This window comes from Corvus moneduloides, chromosome 12 (genome assembly GCF_009650955.1).
Source record: "Corvus moneduloides isolate bCorMon1 chromosome 12, bCorMon1.pri, whole genome shotgun sequence".
In the NCBI taxonomy this organism is placed as follows: domain Eukaryota; kingdom Metazoa; phylum Chordata; class Aves; order Passeriformes; family Corvidae; genus Corvus; species Corvus moneduloides.
The window spans coordinates 10,959,608-10,987,046 of NC_045487.1; the positions used below are offsets into that span (position 1 = coordinate 10,959,608).

General features: G+C 37.1%; 1 protein-coding gene across 8 annotated transcripts in view; it reads right to left on the minus strand.

Moving 5' to 3' along the window:
* The window catches only part of FTO (FTO alpha-ketoglutarate dependent dioxygenase), a 234,821-nt gene that overhangs the window by 132,620 nt on the left and 74,762 nt on the right, over nucleotides 1–27,439 (minus strand). Inside the window, exon 8 of one of the 8 annotated variants that reach the window (XM_032121616.1) lies at nucleotides 19,101–19,254. The exons of the other annotated variants lie outside the window; for them this stretch is intronic. Coding sequence (XP_031977507.1) covers nucleotides 19,117–19,254 — 138 coding nt within the window. The 3' untranslated portion in view covers nucleotides 19,101–19,116. The remainder of the gene's footprint in view (nucleotides 1–19,100; nucleotides 19,255–27,439) is intronic. 8 annotated transcript variants of the gene reach the window in all.

Sequence of the window (27,439 nt, forward strand, 5' to 3'; positions counted from 1 at the left end):
AACAACAATACATAGCAATTTAACTGATTTACTTGTTTTCTAAGAGTGCTGAAAGGGCAGTAAGGTCACCTGGAATGCCAGTGCAGGGCTTGATGTGTAGCTTTTATAGAGGCATTTCTTAATAACTTGCTATTCTTATAATCGCAATAAAAATCTTGAATTGTAACAAATAAAGCAGCATTCTGGGTAAAATAATATTATAAAACATGTTCCTTTGAAAGTTTTCTTTTCCATGTAACTTGTTTTGGGATTTATTTTTAACAAGGAGATTCAACATATACCTTGACTGATAAAGGTCAAGGGTTCAAGGCACTCGGCCAAAGATGTTATCAGCTGGGAAAGCCATTTCCTCACATCAACACTGATAAAAATCCATCAGAAACCCGGCTGATACCACCCCTGCTCTAAAGAGCAGGAATGACCTTCTTTTGAACATCACTATAGTTGCACATCCCATCAAAGAAAATCTGATCTTGCGTCTCAATTCTTTTAATGACAGATAATTGCCTGCAGAGGCCCCCTTTGCCCAATGTTGAGTGAAGCCTTCACAATTCTGAACTGGACTCAGCACTGACTTGGTGTTTTTCAGCACACTTGGAACTGCAGAACAGTAGAATAAATAAACAGTGCAACCAGCCCTACAGCCCCTCTTATCTCATCCTTGTGTTCACAGAGATTCTTGAGAGTGGTAGTGTTTACAAACTGGTGAAACTTTCTTTCTTCTGCTTCCTGAGCTGGCAAAAACATATCCTGGACAACCTAAGCAACGAGATTACACAAATTGCTTATCTCTTCTGGGAAGCAACTCCCTGTCTCATTGGCCAGCATACCTCTTTAATAAGCAGCATTGCTCGTATTTTCAGTAAATCTTACCCAATCCTTACAGATCTATTTGTGTATTTAGGACTTTCCTTGTAAATCGCAAATGGCACCAAGTCTTAAAAACAAACACACAACTCTCTTCTCAAAAAGCCCAAAGTATGTGTGTGTGTGTATATACATACCAGGAGAAAATCCAGCCTTTTACATTAAAAATAGTATTTAGGAAACTGTACTCTTTGCCTTCCTCCTGGTACAGCAGCAGAACTAAATTTAGGCGTATCAGGCAGCAGCCATAAGAGCATCTTCTCTCATTATGTAAGAAAGGAAGGTTCTAAGATTAGATTTTAAGAGAGCAACACCCTATTTCTCTAATTACCACCAACAAAATATATCAGAGACACAGGACTGAATAGAAACTGTTATAACCAAGTCTTTCTATTCACCCAGGATACACACACAAAATTAGATACCTAACAAAGGTAATCTAGGTATTGTAACAGGATAACATTATTTTTTCCTTAGATACGCAGCAGAAGAAAGTCTGTTTTAACATGCATAGGCCACTACCCTGCTGAACTGTGTGTCCTGGGTGAATATCACAATGTGCTTACAAACAAGCAAGAAAAAGCAACATCTAAACACTCCAAAGCCCACACTGGTACATTTTGAATCTTATAAAGCTAGATTTTTTCCTTCCTTCAATACAGACCTCATGAGGAGTCAGACATAAGGTTAGAAACACTGTATAACTGGAGACATGAAGCCTAGTGTTCTGTCAAACAAATTAGCCTTCAGCCTGAACTAAAGTGGCATTTGGGACAGTTTGCCTCTTGGTCCTACTTTATTGGGTCAACAAATCAGATTTTTCAGTCTAAGTTAAGATTTAATTTACTCACCACCAGTTTAAATAGGATAAGCTTCTGAATCTTTACGAACTACTTCTACTTTAACATAGCAGTCATCTCTAAAAAATCAATAACTAATACAGAAAGGAAAAACATTATGAGTAAAATCTCTAAGTAGGGCTAAAATGCTGTCCTGTATTTTCCCTGTTATTTTTGTCATTTGCTTTTAGTGCTAGAAGTATCCTGATGAAATTCTATGAAACTAGAACATAGCCCCTTTTAGAGGAGAGGGAAAAAGAACCTGAAATCTATTAAGCCATGTTAATTTAACATGTTGTAACTCCTCCATGATAAAAAAGCCAGCAGTTGATTACAAAACCCTGCTCATTTCTTCTTTACTTTTAAAATTTCCACTTAAAACACAAGTAAATGTGCCCATTTTCACTGATACAATAGAAACAGCCAGTATGGTTTAAGTTATCACCCGGTAATTTGGGCACATTAAATCCAATTCTCTGCCTTTTGTTTATTAATCCACTATGCCAGATATCACAGTTTCACTCAGCAACCCTCATGTTTTGGATGATATTGAAAAATGAGTCATGTTTGTCAAAGAAAGTTAAAAAAAAAAAGGTAAAGAGGAAAAAAGTGTTGTTTATAGAAGCCAGCTGCTCTGGCTTCGGCGCCAGCAGCTCTTCATCCTGCTATTTTACGCTCGTAACCCCCACTGCCCCCACTGGCACAGGTACAACTAAATGTTGACTTCAATGCTTCAGAGAGCACTCAACTGATTCTGTACATGATTAATTGCCAAAGACATGGCTGACCATATGGAACAGAGAAAGCATCAAGTAATTCATACTTCTGTATATGATCATTTGGCCCCTGTTGTTTTAATGTACAGGAAAGAGCTAGTATAGCACAGACCTGGTGTCTTGCCCTTGACAGCCCATTAAGAAATCTCAAAGCACCTAGTTGAAGTTATGCTGTTGGCTTTTCAATAGCAGCCTAATAAAACAGAAGCAAAGCTTTCCAACTAGTCTTAAATCTTTCACATACAGTACATTAACCACTGCTGCTAAAACAACTGGTTTCTTATGATAGGAAATGGGATTTGATTTCTAGCCTCTGCATACTTACTGAAAGCCTTTTTCTGACCTTTGGAGGGTTTACAAAATCATTGTTCGTTTTTCCTGCCATTTTCCCAGTTTCTTGCCATGGTGATCCTAATAGATTTGTTTAAGGTTCAGTACATTCTACTCTTACTAGCTGTTATATGCAAACTGTGCAATGAAGGTAGGCTCATGGGAACTGAAAGGAAAGAAATTATTATTAACTATTTTCTTTCTGAGAGTCAGAGAAGTCACTGCAACATCTAAAACATAATTTACTTCTAAGGAGCCTATAAAACAAAACAAAAATTCCTCAAAAGAAGCAATATACTAGCATGTGCTTTCTTTTATCAGACTGGAGACAAATCATCAAATTTCATTTGAGAAGGAAGGACAATTTATTTTAAAGTTGTAGTATTCTCAAGGATTTCTGACACAGACCTCAAGAAAAGAAAAAGGTGCAGACTTGGAATATATATCAGTATCATTAACTACTTTATATTAGTTTTATCTACCGTTAACATCTTTTCAGTCATATGCAGTCAAAGAAAAAACATTTAAATAATGTTTCCCTGTCAAAGCTCTTAAGATGACAGTGCTAAAAAGTTAATCCCCATCCTCACAGATCTTCTGGCAGTTTTGACATACACTGGCAAGGATGCATTTGCTGGCACCTTCCATTAGAAAATATTTACATGGAGTTTTCTTGTCTCAGGATTTTCTAGTTGAGTAAATGATCCTCATGGACTGAAGGGCCTTATATGGGCTATTCAAATCATTAGACATTCATCAGTGGTAATTTCCCAGGCTACTGAGAATTCAGGTAACATTGTTAATACTCCAACAAAACATATGAATAATCTGCAAGCCAACATAAAACTCCTTAACTGTTCTGGTTATTGATTGAGAACTTCCAACATAAAATCAGGTTTTTTAAGTCAAACATTATGTCTGGTTTTAAATAAAATATAAAGAATAGAGAGTTTTATGAAAGACATATCATTTTTATAGCATAAAAGGAATGGAAACGCAAGCTCCTGGTGTGAAACCATTGCCACAAAGATTATACATTCTCCCCTACCATTATATTCAATGGTGCACACCAAAACTAAACATGTACATAACCCAATTATAGAGCAGAATGCTTAAAGTTAGACATATGCTTAAGCTCTATATACAAGTCTACATGCATTAAAATGTAGGCAGCCCTGCCTTGCTTTGAGGTATTCACTGCTGACAACAAAGGATGAATACCTGACTTGATAGATGGGTAGTTTGACCTAGAAAAACCTACAGCGAGTAGATCACTTAGACATTTCCAAAGAAACTGTAGGTCTTGTCTGCACTAGAAAGTTGTTCCATTTATCTGTACCTGTGGAGCTAAAGTAGTACATTTTCTAGCTATATGAGTTTAAAGGCCATAAATTAAACCAGGTTGAGCTTATTTGGAAATAACCATTACCTTTATGCCTATATAAGTATTTATATCCAGGTCTTGAACCATGTATTTAGGAAAAAGGAATCCAAACAGAAGTAATGACCAAGTAATTTTTGGTTACTCTGGCATGCCACAACTGGATGAATTTCCAATTGAGAAAAAAAAATCCTTTTTACTGGATGATTTAAAGCAGTTATGACAAGTCTCTGTAAGATTTTCAATATGTAGTTATAAAGTAAAAAATGTGAAAAGATCAACACTTACAAAATATTTTTGCTGCACTAATCAGTTTGGCAATGTTCTAAAGGTGAAGTATAACCCACTTCATCATGAAAGAGCAACCACACTACTTAGGATATTTGGAATAAGAGTGGCTTAGCATCTTCAGATGTATGGGTGACTGAAAGGTTACCCTTCAGCCACATTCTCCCAGAGCATGGCCCCTCCACCTCTGAATCATCAATAGCACAAAGACCAAGGCAGGCCTAGCATGCATAGTGGATTATATGAAGTGTAAAACATTGTGGGGAAAAAGCTTTTGAAAGAAGTCAGGAAAAAGAAATCACACTTGCAAGAAGATCCAGCTGACAGGCCAGTCCCTAACAAGTGAATATGTTTGAAAACATTGTGAATGCAAGAAAAGAACACGCCTTTTGTTTCCAAACCTACAGTGTGTCTTTACCCCAACTGTTGCCTGCATGGCTGAACATATGTTTTTGGAACAAGAACTGAAGCAGAAAGTGTTCTTTGTTATAATTCACTCCTTTGTATACACCTCCCTTTTTCCATTTTGGTCACATGCAAACAGTAGTTACGCTGAACACTTAAGTTCTGAAGGACTGCACAGCAGTGCATGCTTCAGTGATTATCTACTATTGCTGAAATCAGTTGAGCTAAGATGCACAACAAGACTCACTTGGCTAATCTGCACTCTGGACAGCTTAGATTTTGCAGTACTGAATCACGCTGAGTACAACCTGCACATGCTCACTCAGCCAGCAGTCTGAATTCTCATCATCAACAATTATGTGCAGTTCTAATAAGCACTGAAGAATTACACAACAAATAATTTTATGCATTCAAAATAACTCAAAAGAGTACCCCGTACTTTTCTTAGCATCTCAAAATTAACATAATCAACTATTATGAATAAATTAGGGTAGAGGAGAGAGGAGAGGAAAAAATGATGGGCTTCAAAGCCAGAAGTAGATAATACTATCTCACAGACACTGAAATGAACTGTAGTTCAAAATAAATACTCATATAATTTTACTGATTCGAATGAAATAATTTGACATGTGAGGCATTGCTTTGACTCATCTAATTTATACTGAAGCCCTACCATTCTAAGTAACATACGAGCTTCTTAAAATATTTATAGATGCAAACTTGTACCAAAATCGCCAAACTAGATCTCTGCTCTTTGTAGCGCTCAAAATGCAAACTGGAATCTCTAAAGGTAAGAGTAATAATAATAATAAAAAAAATTTAAACATCCACAAGTTATGACAAAAAATGGAGTGAGTGCTAGATTCTGAATTATTACATTTTTATTTGTGACTATCTTTTAGTGTTTAATTACATGTCACGTTACTGATTTTCTTGAACAGCACATCTCAGCATCTATTTAGTATGGAAAAGCCTAGAATACCAGCATTTTTCTCCCATCACTGAAGCCACTACCTGTTGCCATCAAGCTACTTACTGCCTTAGTCACAACATCTTTTAACACACTGTCCACTAAAATATAGTTATATAGAAATTTAAAGTGTATTTCCAACGTCATTAGTTTTATTGAAATAATTTAAAACAGAAAGTCAAGTTACAGAATGGGTTAAACACTGCAGAATGAAGAAGCTGCAAGCCACAATCAAATGAAACAGAAAGCCACATGTCCAGAAGTGCCTGTGGGCATGCTTTGTCTAAGACACATGCCATAGCAGAACAGCAATTTAGTACATATGCAAGATAACCACATATAGCTGAATCATATCTTCAAATGACATAAGGGGTTCAATGCCTTTATCATCCTCACAGCCCTAAATGCACCAGGTCTGTGGATATCCCTGTGAGAAGGGGATTCCCACCATGTTTTTTTCAAAAATGAAGTTTTGTCACACTTGACTCAAGTAACAACTTCATTACCCCCAGTGACACCATGTCACACCATTGTGAAGATTTGAAATTCGTAATCATTTAAGTGCAGTAGTGATACCAGCTGTCATAGCAAAACAGACAGAAAGAGAATTGAGAGGACACTGCTGGGAAGAACATAGGAAATAAAACCAAAACAGAGCCTGCTACACTACATGTATTTAATGTATGGGGAATATGACACTGTCAAGCAGCAAGGAGAACACTACCAGACATTGCTAGGAGTTGATGACAACAGCATTAGGAAATACATTTTTTTGGAAGCTATGATCCTCGTTCCTCAATGGAAAACCAGGCTGTCTGATTTCAGTGCCTTATTCCTCTCCAGTGCTGTTATAGTACACAACTATACTTTACATCAAACCATGTGCTAGGTACCTTATGTGTAGGTCATGAAAATGCTGATGATGTGCAGTGTAAAACATACAACAAAATGCAATGTACTAGCAAATTTTAAAAAATGGGGAGCTGACAAAGGAAAACAAACAGAAAAGCCTTCTGATTTAACTTACTTCAAACAGTTGCCCAAAATATGTACCATCACTATTTTGGATTCAGTACTTACACTAAATATGGATTCCTCCTGAAAGAGCAAGGCAACCACTTACTCTTAATTCTCTTGCATTCACATTCAGAGCATGTTCAGGAATAAAGTTTTGCACATGTCATTCCGACTTATTAGAACATAAAACTACATAAACCTGTATTATATATATATGCCACTTACAGATAGACACTAATTTTCCATTACGAGTGATAAAGGGGAATACATCTTACTAGTATATAAAGGCAACACAAATCTTACAAGAAAAAGAGTTAATTGCAAAATTACAGTGCTGAACTGTAGTTAATATATCTGATTAAATGTAACATCCTGTAGGCTCAAAAGAAAACTATACTTTTTTTTTCCAGAATAAAAAAAAAAATAAAATAAAATACACAAACCACAGCTCCTCCTAAAGAATATTGAAACTCTGTCTAATCTCATATGTGTAGGTCCCTGTTTGCTGTATACAATATACACACCAGGATGCCACACACCTGCAGTTACTGCTTCATCACATTCCACTTACTTTCAGGGCAGCATCCTGGACCTGGAGCATTAACCTGAGGAATACACAGGCACACCTCCACCCCTTAAGAACACATCACTTCCCACTGAGGTTCTCATCCTCTTGACACACTCAGTTGCCAACTTCCATTCTGCCAAGAACTCAGTAATATATATTGCTACTTATTTTTCTTCTGAATGCAATGTATCTGTATAACCTACACTTTGTAAGGCTGTTAGTGCCAACTGTAGGCAGCTATTGATTAGTCTGATAGAGTTGTGTTCCAGTAAAACACCGTGCTACAACACTGAAGAAGATGATTGAATGTCCAACTACTTGAAAATTTCACCACATCAAAAAATAATATATAGACAATTTTCATTAATGTGAAAGCACTCAATCAGGGAAAATAAACTTTAATCATCTGAGTCATGTGCCTAACAAAGAAAAAAAACCCGTGTGATCACCAAATCAAACGTATACAAACACATGCACACTGATTTCTCTCTGAAACAAAAATCACTTGCTGCATATTCTGGCAACTCAACAGAGATGACATTTGCATGATGTGCTCACAAATTACGACAATACAATTTAGAAAACAGATAACACTGTTGGAGCTCAGACACCCTGTAACAGTGTATTCTATTACCCTGCACCACAGCATTCCCAGCTCCTGCCTCAGCACTCACCAACGCTTCCTTCTACAGGCACGTGAAACAAGATATGGGTTCTCAAGTTCAGCTGCAAAGTCCAACTTAAGAGAGAGGTCAGAGGTGGCTGACTAATCACCTCTGCACTCTTCCAGAAGGAACCGTTAATCCACTGGTAAAAAAGCAATGTCAAGGATGTATTAACACAAACTGGCTGAGCATCCTTAACAGACACGTACTGAGTACAGGCCACAAAGGAGATATTCTCCACTAACCCAAAACAGCTTTTGTATCTGCTGCAGAAATGAAAAATAATAGTTTGTGGAAAACAGTTTGACCTGTGTTCTCTCATACAAAACCTTCCACCATTAAAGACACATCATGACGAGCCGTGCCAGAGCTCTAAAAATCTCCATGTACTGTTACTGTCTACCTGCTTCACCATGATGCTACAGGGCAAATCACACTTCACAGAATTCAGAGCCCACACATAAGAGGCACAGCCTAGGTGAACAATCACCCAAACTATCAATGTGGTATATAAAAATATTTCTCTTCTTAAAGAGGAGAACATGTCATTTGATAAACTGGTGTCTCTCCTCACCAGAGTTTGTGTTCCTTATTTTTTTTTCCACTTTTAAATTTTTTATTTAGGATGTCATTATGCAGTCTTTTTATGTGTACCAAATCAATTTTCAGGGATAACCACATTCCTCTAGGAAAAAAAAAAAAAAAAAGCTAAAACATTTTCATTAGGATATGGATTGCTTTTTAACAATATTTGACTATTTTTTCCTATTCATTAACAACTCTGTCAAGACTGCACGCTGGAAGACTCATACTTACTGCAGTCTTAAATGCTATATATTTTTTTTGTTCCACTGAAATGTTTCTTAAATACTTACAAACAGAACTACTTAAATGTCAAACTACCACTTATGTTCTTGAGTACTAAGTAATCCTTTAAGGTCGGCAGATTTCATCCTGTTTGCAACCAGTCAAATCAGTTATTGCCATACTGGAGAGATCACTAGATCTAATAAGTTGCTCTTACTAAAGTCATGTAGAGATGAAGTGTAAGAAAATTAAAACCCAAGACAAAATGTCTCTGCACAAAGCCCAAAAGCACAGCAGTTACTAGGAGGAGAAGTAGTATTTTGAGAAGCATTTCTGAAAACTTGTTGTCACAGCATTTCCATTTTAAAATAAAGCAACCAAATACTACAAAATTAAGTTCATACTGAAGAGTTTTCATTCCAGGAAAAAAGCGAGATTTCCCTCCAAAATGGTTCAATTTTTGACACAGTGTAGCACTTAAGAACAGGACTTCAACTTTTTTGAAGTTATTTTGGCCTGCAAAACCAACTAAAAGTGCCAGCCAAAGATCACCATCAGCACTGGGCTTGAAATCTCCTAAAATTGTGGGATTCAGGGCAAATTCTAGATAATCGAAACAACTTGTAATATTTCAAGATAATTCTTCCTCCATATATCAGTGACAGGCAGAAAAAAGCCTTCAAACTTCTGAAGCCATTTCAAAAGGCTATACTTTGTTAATTTTTAACTGATTAAAACCACTGAGAATACTATTTTAATTCGACATTTTTAGAAAGTCTTCATTTTAAACATCTTCATCAACACAGGAACTGGCAAATTGTTATGTAAAGGGTTTGGGGTGGAAAAGAGCAGTTCCACCTTTGTTTACTACTTTTTAGGATATCAGGAACAGAAAGAAAAAAAGCTTCTTCATTTTGTATTACTTGAGATGAATCCATTAGCTCAGTTAAAAAAAAAAAAGAAAGAAAAAAGTATCACAGGTCAAAAGAACAAAATGACACACAAAAATCCATTGCCAAACTCGCTGTCGGTTGGATGCACAAGAGTAATGCTAAACAACTGTGGTATGGAGACAAAATATGCTTTCTTTAAGACACTTTTACAATAAGTTATTTAAGCCTTGTGAACAGCCTTGCCTTGCACCCACCCCTCACACACTAACGAAAACAAAGGGGGCCCATTTACATTGTAACCCCACAGTGGGGTTAAGCATGCGACCTTAAAGTATGGTGCTCTTGTGCTCAGTGGAAAGGTTCTTGACAATATAAACAAGAATTACTGCTGTTAGAGAAAGGGAAGACAATTAAAAACAATCTAGGATGCATGTTGTACAGCTGTTCAAGTTTCAGCTACGTCTGACCCCTAAAGATGCTACGGGTTTCACTTCAGAAACTTAAGTCATTTTAGTTTTATTAAAGTAATCCTTCAACAAAAACTGAATTCGTACGACAAACATGAGGTTTTATACGAGTAGCACAATGAAAATTATGTATTGTTGGCAAAACATGCCATTGCTGCAGTTAAAAAGATGTTGCGGTCTGCATATCTCTTTCCAATGCTTAAGCTTGCCAACAGCTGAGCAAAAAGGAAATCTCTGTAATGAATGCTAAGAGAACCTGTTGAGAAAAAACCAACTGTTCTTAAAACAGGTCAAGTCACAATCAAATCTGTTTGACAGACCTTTGTATCCAGGCGAAAAAAACCCCAACTGGGTGATTTCAGCAAAACTCTGCAGGCACAGTGGCCCAAAATAGATCAAATTGCAGGACCAAACAGCCACAACATTTTTTTTAAGCTTAATTTTGGATACCATTGATTCCAAATGCAATAAAGACAGACTGCAATTATGGTCAGTAATTTCTTTAAACATACCTACAAATTTTCTAATAACCAAGAAAATACTTAAATTTTAAAGTGAAAATGAACAATCTTTTTTCCCATCAGTCACTAAAAGTAATTGTCTTAATATTGTCCTTAAAAAATAGGGTTAGAGAAGAAAAACTTCTGAGAAAATAACAAAGATCTTGGCTAAGTTTCATAAAACCACAATTTTCCTGCCTGTTTGATCTTTGTACAGTCAGCATAAGCCACTGAAACTCCTCCACAAATGAAAGGCATTCATGGGAAGCCATCAGAAAGCGTTGCTTGTCCTCTGGGAGCCGGACAATAAAAGAAAAGTTTGTGTCTGCCACGTGGGCCTACAATTCAGCTTAAATGAACAAACCATTGCAATATCCTTTGGCTTTGTGAAAACGATACTTCCTACTTTTTTGGAAGAAAGGAAGTCATATATAAACAGAACAAAGGGAAGAGGCAACACAAGTAGAGCCTCTCATAATAAATATTACAGTGAAAGTTTTGCTCATCAAACCAAGATTAAAAACATATTTTAATCTCCCAAGTTTTATGCCTTTGATGTACGTTCAAGAGGAAAGCTTATATATTTTGTAAGATTTACAACATTTCTAGTGGGAATAGCTTAGTATTTCAGTTTTTTCCTCTCTTTCTGAAACTGAGAATGTATGGGGTTGATTCTAACCCTGAATGCTGTGTCATATCAAACACTTTTGTAAAGAATAAAAGGTAGGATGTCTTTTGGACATTTTTCCCCCACAAATAGGCTAGTGTTCTACTGAACAAAGCACTGCAAAGTCATTATAATGGTGTAATGGTAACCTATGCAACTATGGAATACTTCTTAAAATGCCTGCTTTCCTAGACCACAGCAAATTCAAACACTTGCACTAAACTCCATAGCATAGAGAACCACTAAACTGCATTTCCTTGTGGTGCTAAAATTAGGAGAAGGTTACACAGCTTCAGTAGAAAGAGTAGCAATTTATTATCTGTAATTTCACCACTATATGCCCACAACAGCCTGATGTAACACACGAAGCATTAATTTTCAGTATTACAAAACACAAAGCATAAACCTTATGCAGCAGGGGCTCCCTTTGTAACATCTTCTGTTGAGTTCTGCATGATTTTCTTGGCCTCCCATACAACCTTTCTGAGCAGCTTTTCTTTATCTTTCTTGATACAGCACCCATTGCTATGACAAAAGGACGTGCTCTTAAAATCACATTTTCTTGCTGTAACACAGTCAAATAGCTGCCCGTTTCCACAGCCTTAGGTGAAGTCAAAGCCACATACACTAATGATCCCCCCAGATGAGGCAAAATAGATGAAAGTTTCAGTGTAAGTAACAATGAATGAGTGGGTAAACATGCTCTCCCTGGTCTTGCAACACTCCTGGCTTTTGGCTTTGGTTTCTACCAACCATTAACTTTGGGGGACATCACCAGAAATTCTCAAGTATAGTTTCACAAACACAGAAGTCAGAAGAGCAAAGGTGAAAGTTACCAGAACTGTCACTTCATACAGTGAAGGTAAGTGTACTGTATATTGGTAAGACTTAGTTTAACAATATTTAAGGAAGATCTGTTAACTTCAGAGAAATACAAAACTGCTGTGAAACAGTTATAAATGAAGAAAACACTGGGTGGTAGATAGGTGTATACTTAGGAGGTGGAAAGGAAGAAATGGGTGAGGAGGTGACAAAATCTTTCCAGAGCTGCGTCAGCCCCTGGAGAGATGATACAGACTCTCCTCCACGCCATTTCAAAGGTACATGGACCACATATGTGTCTTTCCAGAAGTCAAATCCTTTCCAGATCTTTCCAAGCACCCCTGATCAGTCCATTTGATTCCAAAGATACATAAAAGAGAGATGCAGAAAGTTGTCCAGAGATGGCAACTTGCAGATAAAGAAAAAAAGGAGACAGAGATTTCAAGGACAACAAGAACCTACCATAGCAGATTGTCTTCCTTAAGGAAAATAAGTGAAATGCTGTAAGAGAAGAAAGGGATATCGTACCAGAAAATTAATATAGATTTTAACTTAGGAACAGTCAATAAGAGATTATTCCAAAACTATTAGAAAAACAACAATAAATTTATAATCAGAAGTGCCAAAGCTGGAATTACACAAAGAAACTTCAAGGAGCCTGACAGGGAAGACAGGTGTCTTGTCAATAAATACTGTGCCAGAAGAAGGTTCAGGAACAACTTCTTAAGTCATTTGCCCAAAGCAAATAGCAAGCAAATGAAAGTGTGAGGAATAATAGGATTCTTGTCTCCTACTTTCTATTTCCCTTCATGTTGCCATATGGTATCCATATCTGGGAGGATAAGCAGTACTTTGTACCCTGGTGTTTCAGTTTTCATGACACTTTACAAGTCTCATTGCTCATTTCACTGCTTTCCACGAGCTACTCCTTAATGACACCCAGCCATTGCTTCCTTTGCTTTCCCGTAAAAACAACATACTCAGGAAATAATGAATGTATATTTGTCTCTTTCAAGTAACTGCAGCTCCATTTTAACCATTTACTTTGCAATAAAGTTTTTAAAGAGAGCTTTTTTTTACTCCTACAGAAAAAATGTGCGTGTATATCTTAAGGGTCACAATATATTTGTATATTTTTTTTTAAATTAGTAATGTCCCATAGCCTCACTTCTGAGATACAACCTACATTAACTCCTCCACCTCAACAAAGAAAAAATAAAATCACAATGCAACAACTGAGCACTCCATAGCTCATTTTGACTCTTCAGCCCAAGCAGATATATCCAGTGATTGGTATAGTAGCCACAAAAACGACTATCAAATTTTTTCTAATGGCAAGTTTCTAAAAGCATACTTTGCTAGAGGGAGTTACTTAGAAGTAGTTGTGGAAACAAGAAAGAATTGGCGCAGAGAAGAGGGATGTAAGCTTATTAACAACAGCATCCAAGCCCCAGCTGAAAGAAGCACCTGCAAAGGCAAGAACTGTTTTGTCTCCTCTGACAAATGCAAATAGTGGACTCAAACCACTGGTCAAGGCAGAGCAGTTTCACTAGAAGGGAAAAGGAATCCTCCAGAACCACAGAGTCCAGGACCATGCCTCAGGTAGAAAACAAACCAGCAATGAACATGACTCAGAGTTACTTTTTGGCAGGGGAGTCTCTCTCTTCTTATTCTTCCTTGGTGCCCAACCTGCTGCATAGTCTATATGAGAAAATTCTGCATTTTTCTGCATGGCAGTAGCCTCTGAAGCAGGTATCAAAACCTGTGTTTAAGAAACAGAATTGTAAACTCATCATTTTAAGATACTTTAAGGCGGGATAAGGCAAAGCTTCTGAAATCAAAACACTGTTCATAATAAATTACGAGAAAGGAAATTCCTGAGAAAATTTAAGTCTTTCACCTCTCCCCAAAGCCCAGATTTTCATAGAATTTTAAAGTCTATTCCACTCACAAACCATTGCAACTCTCTGGAAACTATCCTAAAGGCTAACTTTTCCCTGTGGTTAGAAAAGTGTTTGCAATGCTACAACATGGTCTCGGAGTGATATTCTAAGTTTTTCACCTTATATGATAAACTTGAATATGAAAAACATATACAGAAATACAGGTTAGATTTTTTTTTTTTCTTGATTAATATAGCACAGGGAAAAGATTCATCACTGTTCATAAGAATTCATTTGCTCAGGGAATTTTTTCATCTGTCCTGTCCTTTACTTAGCTAGACAGAAAATAGATTTTGCTGGCTATGTTTAATTTCCAGAGCTGTCACTGTGATCTAAAACATTTATATTGGAGCAACCACATTTATCCTCAGGAAACCAGGAACTGGAGTACCAGTTCAAACACTGGATAGGCTATCTGCTATCTGCTGACCCCAGTGGTGTCTTAGATTTAGAAGCTGTACAGTGCAAATAAGCTGTAAAATATGTTTTGATTAAAACATATTTGAAAAATGGAATGAAACAGCAAAAATGCAATGAAACAGAAAAAATTGACATGGTTTATATATGCTTATTTACTGGTTAGTACAAATGTGAGGCACAAGTAGGTGTAAAATGAGAACATGATATCAATAATTATTATTTCTGATGTAAATCTCTAAGCATACTTTGAATGTCTAGTACATAATTGTATAAATATATGTATAATTTAATTGTATAAATTCGGATTATGGAAAGAGTCACCAAAAAAGAGCATCACAGGCAACAGACTCATAGTCTTACTTGTAAGTCATGTTATTTACTTAAGCCCATTATGCAGATTTTCAAATGGTTGTTTTTAAAAAAAGATTACAACACTTCTGCAAATATTTATGGTTCAACCCAAGAAAATAAATGGTTGTTTGTGATAAATGTAAGAAGGAATCAAAAATATTTTAGAAGACTTTGAAACAGGACTAGCAAAATTCTAATATACTATATATTTGTACAGAACATAATCTTCAATATGAAAACTGCTAAGTACACTGTTCTAGCTATACCAGCTAAATCAGCAAACAACTTTCTCCATCTTTCATGAAGCAAATCTTATTTAGTAACCTGGTTCTTATTATTCTCATTTAAAGGACTGATATTTATATGTCTAAATTACACCTTTAGTTGTATGTTCTTTCAGTCTTGCTTGCTACCTACTAATTTATTTCTCCCCAAATGCTTTTTTTTTCTTTTTTAGTATTAAAAATGGATTTACACAAAACCAATAACAATTTTCAGTAAAAACATATTCTTGTTTTAATCAGGCAGTTCATCACTTAAAATTTCACACATACACACTATTGCAAATGTTCTATCTGCAGACTTTCAGGCTGAATGTTATGCTACTGTGAGACCATAATGTAACCACTCCTTCAAGAAAGCTGATTCAGAAATATGTCAGCTGACAAAAAACTATTTTGACATATAAAGTGAAATTATACATTCAGACAAAAGTCACATTTTTAACTAATTGCATCATTTTGTATTAGTAGTTTACATATTTAATATTCCCAGAGCAAGGCCCTATTAAATGCTGCAGCCAAGTTCAAGAGATGAAAATTCAGTTCTTTTTACCCTAGCATCCTTTGCACTTCTAAGACCCTTTATACTTCCATTATATTTATTCCTATTTCTCTCACTTGGCTATTGTTACTCCCTCTTTTCTGCAATCTATTTCCCTCCCAATTTCTTGCTCTGGTCACAAAACCACTTTGACCTTTAATTCTACCTCCTACTGAACTACTTCAAATGCTTTCAACACGCTTTGGTGCCAGACTACTCACAGCCTCTCTACAGCACTAGAAAAAAAACATTTCTAAGCATAAATGAAACTATTAAAATGGAAACATTAAAGGCACAAGGAATGAAGCCTGTGTAGCATTTGGTATTTGCACTAACCACAGACCAGCAGTTGAATGGCACTTGGCACTTAAGCAATCTTAAACAGAGAAATCATGTAGGAAGCCACAGTGCAGTGTGCAGCATTCCCCCTGGAGCATGTACAGGAAAAAAGTACCCCTAAAATTTTAGCATGTCTGCTTTTTATCCCACAACGCAGGGACTAATTGCCCTCAGTGTCTGAGCTGGATTCCTTGCATGCTGGAGCAGAACAAATACTGCTTTTTCACCTATCCGTCACAGCAAACATGAAAGATTACGACAAAAGCAAACCAGCACTAATCTCAGCACCTCACTGAGCTCAGAGCAAAACACCAGAGAGCAAAGCAGAGAGAAACTGAGCACAGACAGTAAAACACAATCATCAGATGAGTGGCTGGACAGGAGCAACTTGCCTCTGTGCTTCCACCTGGGTAACAATCATCATATCTGCTGTAGAGCAACATTAAACATTAGAACGTTGGTGTGTAGATTAAATGTTTAAGAATTACTAAAATACGTTGCAATTTTCGGGCAGATTGGAGGACTTCATCCAGCAGTTCAGGCATTGAGCCCATTCTGGTAACTGAGTTAAAACAGAGCTTTATACACCAGTGAACTCAGGTTCCAGCTCTGCAAAACAGACACCGTTAACATTTGCTCAGTCTAGTCTGATGCTGAGATTTCCTAAAGCAGCAAGTCAGGAGCAGTTATGCCTCTAATGGAAAATGCAGAGGGAGGCTTATCATATTCTGTTACAGCTTCCCAGGTTGCCATCATCTGAGCTGAGAACAATCTACAAGCTCAAAAAACTGCCCTAACCAGATGAGCCGCTCCCCTTCCGCTTCTGGCTTCCTAACTTTAGTGTTTCCTTTGCTCTTTGACCATCTCCTTTGTTTATATGCAAGTCCTAAACACTGCAGAGGGCTATGCTCCATCAAAATAATTCTCCTGTAACTGGCTTGTTGCAGTTTCAGGTACTACCAGAGAGGTTTTGGAGTGGAAAAACACTAGTGAGGGAACTCTGGCAGGTCTTCCATCATGCCCACACTTTTCCAGATTTGGAGTAGGTGGAATGACCACAGCATGAAGAATCTCCAGAGGGAACATGTACCTCAGATTTTCAGTCAAGGAACGTGTTATAGTCACCTTTACAGAAGGGAGCAAAGCCAGTGCCACAGCACACTTTGGTGAACACTGGCAATTGCTGTAAAGGCTTTGCAGTTGAACACAGCAACTCAGCAAACCTGGACACATAACTGAATTCTCCTGGAGCTGTGGGAATGGTTACATAACCCCAGAAATGTGTGAAAAACAAAACAGCAAAAATCCTTCGGTGCTTCCCTCTCAATCACCTCCAGCACTTTAAGGCACACAGCTGAGAAAAACACCAAAAAACCCTATGGTAATTCAAGAAAGGATTGAAATATTAGGGCAAGGGTAACTTCTGCACAGCCACAGCCTTTGAAACAACTGAAGGCTTTTAATAGAGCTCCTCAACTCTGAAACCACAGTGACTGTGATACAGCTGGCAGCTGGACAAGAATCTCTGCAATATCTCCACATCACCTGAAATGACAGCCATATATATTTATACCTTATAAAGTGTGTGTTTATATGTATACATACACATATGTATGTACACACCTTTATAATCTTTAATAAATCTTTCCAAAAAGGCTCAGAATGAGACACAGGTAGATATCCACTTTTTCACAGATTTAAGTAGAGAATACTTTCTTCCATATGCTTTTTACTATGATTCTTTTGGTTATGAGATTTTCATTATCTTTAAATGGTGGATTTCTGGAGGAGCTGTTCAGTGCAAAGAGAACTTATGTTCTAATGCCTACACCTTCAACAGACTTGGGCCCCTACAGAAGAAGCATGCTCCTCTCCTCACCCCAAATGGTCTCAAAATAATTTTCAGATAAAACAGAGAATGAAAAAACCTTTAGAAAAAAAAATCCAAAGAAAAAACACTGAAAAAACCCCAAAACCCAAATAAAAGAATGTACCTTTGACCTCTGGTAATTCAAATAGAGCGTTAATCACCAAAGGATTAACACCCTCCGTATTATAAATAACATAACCAGTCATCAGGAAATTATAACACCCCATATAATCAAGAAACACTGAAGTCTGTAACAGAACTATGCCCAAGCAGTGGGATGAGAGGTACTCAGATGAGAAACTTAACACATTGTATCAGTTCAGTGAGATTCTGCAACTTCAAGCATTATGGAGAGAAGCTCAGTACTTAAACAGGCAAAAATCTTTCCCTCTGTGGGTGCACATGGCTGTATATACATGTATATGTATAGGTATGCATCCATGTGCCATATAAACACAAAAAACTAATTCACATGACTTGATCATTATGTGCATTTTAAACATTTTTTTAAATCTATGTATCTATAACCTCCCTGGGTTTTTCCAGAATAATTTCATGTTTGTTGAATTAAAAGCAAATACTGTCCAACATACTTTAAATAGTTTTCTGCATTTGACATAATTACTTTTTCTTAAACAAAAACTATTTCTCCCTTATTTGATTCTGTACTATAAACCAGTAACATATTAAATGTAGTATTACTACTGCACAGAGGTATCAATTAATGGATTTCTATCAAAACACTACATTTTTAAAGGGATAGGAACACAAAAAATCAAAGACACCACTACCCACAGTATTTAGCTTTGAAGGAGACTCACAGTACACCCTTATCTTCTGCCATCTTCACCATAACCACTTCCTACTTGCAAAGCCTCTCCATCCTATTTTCTCTCAAACCACTCCACTCCTTTTTGCCTGAGAGCCTTTGCCATCCTCTCCCACTCTTTGTCAGTCTCCAAAGCTTTTCCTGCCAAGCTTGTTTTCTATTCCCACTGTACCCAAAGGTCCATTCCACCCACAAACCAGTTTCAAGTTTTCCAAGCACTTCTGCACTCACTCCAAAGCTGCTGTCCCAGGAGCTCTCACTCACCTTGCCTTCAGTCCTGTCATTCTGCCACCAGAAGGGCTCCTAGCCCTCTTCCCATGTTGTCACTGGCTACTGGCACCTGCTGCCACTCTCCCCTTGGCCAGCTGCGACTGCGGCCCTGATTGCCTCTTCCCCCACACCTTACTCTTTCAGAAACCTGTTGAGGTAAGTAAAGAAGTAACATTAACGAGTCAGATGAAGCAAATAAGACGGTAAGTAGAACTCACTCAGCACTTACTGTTTCCAGCTGTGCCTGTGCCTTGCTAATCAATCTCCTCCTCTACCCAGACAGGAGGGTTCCACTAGGACCAGAACCCCAGCATTTCCCCAAGAGGAAAATCAGACCTTTTCCTCAACATGGAGTACCTCATGAAGAATATGAAGAATACCTCATCTCAAGAAAGAATAACTGAGTTCAAATTACTTTAATTTGTAACAGTATTTTCTGCTGAGACTCAAAGAGCAGTGGAGGAAAGACCCACATTCCCACAATTACACTGTATTAGTTTACTTCTTCCAAAGAATAGCAAAATAATGTAGGGTCATGGAATCTGGTGACACACCTACAAGCAGGCAAGCCAAGGTTGGGATGAAAATGGACAGCTCTTCCCACGTACAAAAATCTTAAAATTAGATAAGGATAAAAAGAAGAGTAGACTTTCTCGGTTTGAGAAGCCTTCACAATCTAAACTGCATTAGAATTTCTCCTTTAAATCTTCAGTAAAAATGACACACTCCTTTAGTTCACTTCTTCCCATTGCAGAGTAAGTAGCAAATCTTATCTTTTTCAAGCCCACTATAAAAATGCCACACAATTTCTCCAACCTTGTGTCATTCCACAAGTACAAAAGACAGTTTCTATATGAAATACACTTTAAAGCTGTACCATGAGAAAAAGCACAGCTTAATTAAGTTAACTAAGCTGATTAAGCCATGCTCTTTCACCTACTACAGGAAGTATTTAGCCCTGGAGCCATCCTAAAGGCACCTCACACAGTGTATGACATGTTTTCCAGAGATACTGTATATATTTAGTCACTGTGGAAGGGGAAAAAGCAAACACCCTATATGTCAGCATGCCAACAAAAGAACAGAAGTATCAGCTGATAAAGCAGCTGTTTACATCTCATTCTTGTCTGGAAGGTAGGTATTACATTACAAGGGAATAGACAAAGTTAAGAGAACAGTATCCCACCACCCCAGATGTGACTGTTACAAAATAATTTAAGAAGGAGCACACTCTCCAAAAATCTTGATCACTGATATTATTATCATTATTATTATTGTTGAATGAAAAGCAAATGCTTTCCAACATACTTCAAATAGTTTACTGCATTAGACATAATTACTTTTTCTTAAACAAAGACTATTCCTCCCTTATTTGATTCTGTACTCAAACCAGTAACATATTAAATGTAGTATTACTGCTGCACAGAGGTATCAATTAATGGAATTCTATCAAAACACTACATTTTTAAAGGGATGGGAACACAAAAAATCAGACATCACTACCCACAGTATTTAGCTTTGAAGGAGACTCACAGCTACACCCTTATCTTCTGCCATCTTCACCATAACCACTTCCCACCTGCAAAGCCTCTCCATCCTATTTTCCAAAAATCTTGATCACTGATATTATTACTAGAATCTTTGTAAGTTTACAAACAACTCAGACAAATGAATTGAAAATCGAGTAGATTACAATAGCTTTATTTTAAAATAATTAAGAATAATCTTTCTCCTTTGTTGTATTTAAATGCATTTATATCATTAAAAGAATTCTTTAAAATTTTCAATCCTTTTAAAATCTATAAAAGAAATTTCTAAAATGAAGACATAGCAGTATTCTTATCTTGGCTTTTCCTGGTACAAGGCTGCTGCTCTGTGTCTCATAAAGATTTCTGGCAGAGTGAGAAAACCTGGTCAGTATCAGAGTCTTTCCTGGGACCTGTCTGAAGTGTCGACAAGCAGCTAAGCTGAATATTAATACACTCTCCATCATCAAAAGCTGTTGCATACCCAAAGGATGAAAAATATTTTAATCAGCTTTCAGCTTGTCTAGTAGAAGTCAGTTTATTCCTTGGGGATTATACATCTATGTGCTCAATTTTTGTCTTCGCGCTCTCTCTCCGTACATATTACTTTTGAAACTAGCAGCAAAGAGCCTAAATCTGCTGTTATGTTGGGAAAAGCCAGCTAATGCTGTGATTCAATTACAGTATTTTACATTTAAGAAGGAAATGTAGAAGATGAAAAGCAAAGAAAAAACTTGAGAAAACAGCCCTGTTATCAAGTTTTTTAACAGTAGGATTTCTTAAAGAAACCAGTGAGACTTTTTTTGTTTTGTTCAACATTTCAGCAAATTCTGAGAGTTTTCAGACTGGTTCATCTGTTGTCTTACCCATCTTTTCTTCTCCCCAATAGATTCTTAATTATTGCAAATCCACAATTCCTTTAGCATAACAACCACCAGTGGAATTGACCCATGAATGTATAAATATTTTATAAACATGTGTATCAAGTATGTCCTACATGAAAACCAACAAAAAGATTAGTAATGGAAAAATGTTTTGAAGAGCCTTGACTGTACAAGTACATGCCTTGACTGCATGGCAACCTCTCCTTTCTCTGCTGTCTTTCCTCTGAGAGACAATGCCAGTTCCTGTAAAGTTGCATTAATGAAGATAACACCTACAGGAGAAGACTTTTACAAGTGAGAAATATCAATAATCTTAATTCTCTTTATTTTAAATCCTTTTAAAAGCATCATAACATTTTTGGACTAGGACCTAGTCAGGACTTGGATTGGTCTTTGCCTTGAGCATCTACATAAAAGCAATACAGAGCTAATTTCTTCTTGCCTCACTTCTGCTTCCTAGGGATGGATGTATTACCATTGGACATGCAACACCATGTTGCTCCTTCCTCTTGCCCATAAGTGAAGACATGAAGAAATGTAAGGCTCTGCTGACTTTCAGATTTTCTATAACCTCATGGAAGTCTGAAAAGTACCACCTCTGTGTGGGACTACACAGCATCAGCATAAACTGCTTTGTACAGACTAATCTTAAAATAATTTCTATCATCCATCAGCAACAAACCCAATCGTTACTTTTGAGCAAAAGAGTGAATTTTGTGGTCCTACTACCGCAAATGATTTCAGCACATGATTTCTATTTCATTAAATGGAAGCATGACATTGGACAGAAGGAGACCAAAAGGATCACAACGAGTTAATTTACTCTGCCATGTGTCTGAATTACAAAAAAAGTCTTATAATTCAGTTATACAAGCTGAGTCCCACCACAACATCACAAAACAATTGACTTTCTAGATAGCTGGTGAAGCTCTAATCCATTAGCATGTAGGACACAGCTTGAAGATTGAGCTAAAATGTAATTATTAGCAGTGTATATATGCACACATATATACACAGACACATAAAAATAACCACTGCAGTTTATTACACAATGACATTGATCCCTAGGCAGCTAGACAACATGAACTGATGCACTATTCCCAGCTATTAACAGTGCACTTTGTGGATCACTGCATGCTAAGCACGAGCTGGATTCATCTTGAGCACAGCTCCACTGATGGCATTCCTGTCCCCCAGCAACAATCTGTCCTCTTCTCACCATCCCGTTAATGGTTCTACTCTATTACAGAAATTCAAAATGAGTCCTATGAAAACTAGTCTGATTGTGATAAACAATCACATTATTTTACTGGAATAATTTAAAAGATTTGCTACACTTTATATTAGTGCCTCTGTTGTGAAAATTATATAGATTTCAGACTGACTAGCAGTCCAACGAAAACTGCCAAAATCTGATGTTCACTTGTAACATTTGAGAAAAAACAGTAATTATCTACCTACTGCAGAATAGTAAACATTATTATATCTGCAGCTTCAGGATCATTAAGCAGAAGCATGAGTAGTGACAAACAGAAAGTGCAAAAAAGATTCACACAAAAGCTCCTGAGAACTAGACCTGGGAACTGCCTGGAGACAATCAGGGTCAGCCAAAACACAGTAAACTCTTCTTAGACAGAATTTGCCCATCTGAAAAAAAAAAAAAAAAAAAAAAAAAAGCTCCTAGGTGGCCCCATCTACACTTTGCAATCATGATATGGGGAGGCAGAAATTTGTTGGTTTCCTTCAAATGCAGGATGTTCTCTCCCTAGGACATAGCCAAAAGTAATTGTCAGATACAGAAAAAAACATAGCCTCATCTAACTGAGGAGGAATTTCAGATCAGAAATTGTCTGCAATCTAAAACCAAAGTAAGACCTCAATGTTTTGATTGCCAGACTGATTTTGAAAACCACACCTAAGTTACTTGCACAAGTTAAACAGAGGGTCAGTAAAAGAATTAGCACCTAATTCATCAGGGCATAATGCTCTCCATAGCAACTTCTGAAGCCAAGTTTCATTTCATAATGTATAAAATGAAAGCTGCAATTTTGAGCAAAGATGAAGTAACTGTTAAAGAACACATTACAAAAATACTATTCAGCCATGATCTTGTTAGGAATTAGAAGGACTGATGATCAGATAGGAAAGAAAAGGTATCGATGCAGCAACAGCAGCTTTTCAGAAGATGTCAACCTCCCTTGCCTACCAAAGCCATTTGGAAAGTAAAGCAGCTGTATTCTATTTTATAGTGGTTACAGAGCCACTAAAATACAATAGCAATAAAACCACATTTAGCAACACTAGCTGTATTAAAAAACATACAGCAATGTAGACGGTGACATTTTAGTCATACTGCCATTTGCTTTCACTTTCCTTCAAAATCACAACTTACCCTAGTTTATAACAATCACAGTACAAATTATTCCTGCCAAACCACTGTAATTCACAGTTCTAACACCAAGCCAAATCCTTTTTTTTTTCTGTGTAGCATGTCCATAAACATATATACACAAATACAAATCCATATGCTCTGTATCTGATCACTTCTAGGATTGAATAAATGAGAACTAGATATAATTTTAAATATTGGTAATCATTAATCAATTTTTACATACCACATAACATAAATTCTAAAAACACAGATTAATTTATTTTCAAGAAACACTATTCTCAGTGTTCAAATGTGGTCTTTTATGCAGGTTTGCTACTAAGAAATAGATTTCTGAGAACATTAAAGCATATCATAGAATCTTCTGGCTTGGAAGGTACCTTAAAGACAATTTAGTTCCATCCCCCATGGGCAGGGACACCTTCCACTATCCCAGGTTGCTCCAAGCCCTGTCCAAATTGGCCCTGAACACTTCCAGGGATGGGGCAGCCACAGCTTCTCCGTACAACCTGTGCCAGGGCCTTGACAGCCTCACAGTAAACAATTTCTTCCTAATATCCAAACAAAACCTGCCCTCTGTCAGTTTAAAACCATTCCCCCTTGTCCTGGCACTCCATGCTCTTGTGAAAGGCTTTGCAAAGAATAATGAGACTGGTAAAACAATAGCTCAATACTACAGCATCATTATTTCCCCAATAAATAATAAGGCTCAATAAACATACTATTGATACAAAGATCTTTTGTTATTCTACTGTATGTCCATCCAAGGTTCTGGGGGGACAATGGTGGAAACAGCACACAGTTTTATACAATCTACACCAGCCCCACCACACTGACTCTGCTTTCACTGAAATCAGCATAGCTTCCAACAACATAGTTCCCATCAACAATAAAAGGGTGGCAAGACTAGGTTCTAAAATATCCTTCCAGGATTGACAGTGGATTCACAAGGATGCAGCAGGAACCATGATCTGAGGTTTTCCCTCCCTGTCAGACCCAGGGCAACTTGCAGTACCGCCAAATGCATTCTAATGCTCTCTAAACTCTTTTCCTATGTTTTTCCTGCTGCAAAGAACTGCAAGCAGTTGACCCCAGTGCTCATTCCCTATAAACACCTTTTCTCTAAATTTAAGTTTATATGATTCAGAAGTCACATAAAGAAGTTAATTAGATCATCACAGTTCAAATCCCCAGTATGGGTGTGTACGGATTTGTGTGTAGAGCGTGTACACACACATACAGTCACACTGTGCATCAGCTCTGGTGCTCTATCCACTATGGGAAAACTTATAACATGTGGTGGAGGAGAAAGAAACCTGTTTATGCCACAGTCTCAGCTCAGACATAGAGACCAATTTACACAATTCAAACACAAGACTGGGAATAACCTATCTGCACAATTTTGATTTCTGCTGATTGTGGTATGTGCATTTATGCCTTAAATACTAACACAGAGCTCTTCACATTTTACACACAAGTGCAGGTATTTAGTACACACAACTGTATACATCCAAGAGTATAAAAATAGAGTGAAGATCACAAAAGAAGCCCTGTTACAGTAAGAATTAAGTACAAGACAATAGAATTCTAGTTATCCAAAACTGCAGCTCACCAAGATCAGCTGCATGCACAAGAACACCTACAAATGTCAAATTTGTAACTCAGGTGCAAATCCACCGGGAGGGGAAGGCAGAGGCAGGACCACACCATGGGCACAGCTACACAACCCATCCATGGTTCTCCCACGTGGGCCATCAGAAATGCACCTCACTGCCCCACAGGACGTAAATTGTCCTAAACTTCTGCTGGCTTATGCCAGTGCACATTATCACCTCAATGTTGTCAGAGTGATTTTCCCAGAATGCTGTCAGAGTGGGAAGGCTGCCCCTTGAACAATTCCAGTTTATAACAGAAATGTTATAGTGGTTCACATCAACGCAGCTCAGATCTCAACCAGCTCACGTAAGGGTTAAAAATAGAAAGTGCTATCCACTGGTTTACTCTGATGTTCCTGTAGATATTGTCACTGGATGTATCCTCAGAAGAATTCTATTCAACACCTCTGTCTTTAAGTACAAAGCTGTAGGCTGTAGAAGCTTTAGGAAACATAAGTATCCTTTTTTCTGCTGCACAGTATCTGTGTGTGAAATTCTCTAAAGGGGTTTAAGTATTTACCCTGAACACTATCAGACAGTTTCTAAAATTTTCCTTATCCTGTTGCAGAAACACTTCAAAGAGAATCATAAACACAGTCTTTTGTGCTTTCAGCACACACGTTGTTTTGGAAGCTTAAGTCTGAATTCCCTCAGAATTGTAAATAATTTTTTTCCTCAAAGATGTGCAATACAACTTTACTTATTTTTTTCTTTTTACAGATTCATTGTGATTCTACTACAGACAATGCTAAATCCTTTCTCCCATTTCTGACAGCTAAAAATATTGAGGTCAAAGAAATTATTGCCAGAAAAAGAAGGAAAAAAAAAAAAAAAGAAAAATAAGTCTCCAGGATCAGGTTTTGTTGTTGTTGTTTAAGATAAAAGATACATTTCCAGAAACATCTGACTCCCAGTGTACATAAAATATAACCTGACAAAAATACATTTATTTAAAGGCTCTGGCCTAAACAGATAAGGAAAGCCCCAAAAGACAAGAAATACAGGCAAAATTTGGGTCTTCGAGCTGCCATGTTGTACCTACATTTCACAGCTCATTAGGCAAATCCGATCACCCATCGCCACACGGCCCTCCAATAAAGTGTGACACTGCAATATCTGAGCACAACGGGAAAACCAGAAGAGAAATTAAAATAATACCTCAGAGTTCCTGGAATTTTGGCTGACAAGGTCAAACCAATTCAAATGTCAGTTAAGTTGCTATGCAATTCCTGAAAGAAGCTAAACAACCAACCAGCCTGTTTGTGATCCCATTATCTATTTTTTAAAAAATAATTGGTTAGTTGTTTAAAGTGCCGAAGTCTACAAAAGCTAGGAGAATTCCTTGTAAAAGCATATTTTTTCTTAGAGCTTTTCATGGTTATCTGGGAACTGAAATGCTCTGATTTAAATACATATTTAAACCCTTGCTTTAATTTGGAAAAAAAAAAAGGCTCTGGGCTGAGATTTTGTAGCTCAAGTTTCAGCGTAGACTCAATTCTAACTGTCAGGCTGTAAGCCCCTGACAGTAGTGGCTTATAGCTGGAACTATGACATACTTCATATATAGCAATAGGAGCAAATAACGAAATAGACCTCAAAAAGGAAAGAAAAATAATTTTACAAGAAAATAGCCTTGCTCTGATTTCAATTCAGCTGTATAAACTGATTAAAAGCTTGTTACTGAGAGTAACAGTAATAACAAGACTAGAGATAGTTTTTAAAAAGTTTTACAAATCAAGATGAAAGCTGTGCAGAAAGATACCAGTCTGCATGAAATGCCACTTTGATCATTCTACTTACACCGAGTGTGCACGCTTCTGCTTTTGCACTACTACAAATTAAAAGGTGTGCTGCATTTCATTATCATCAGCTCTATTTT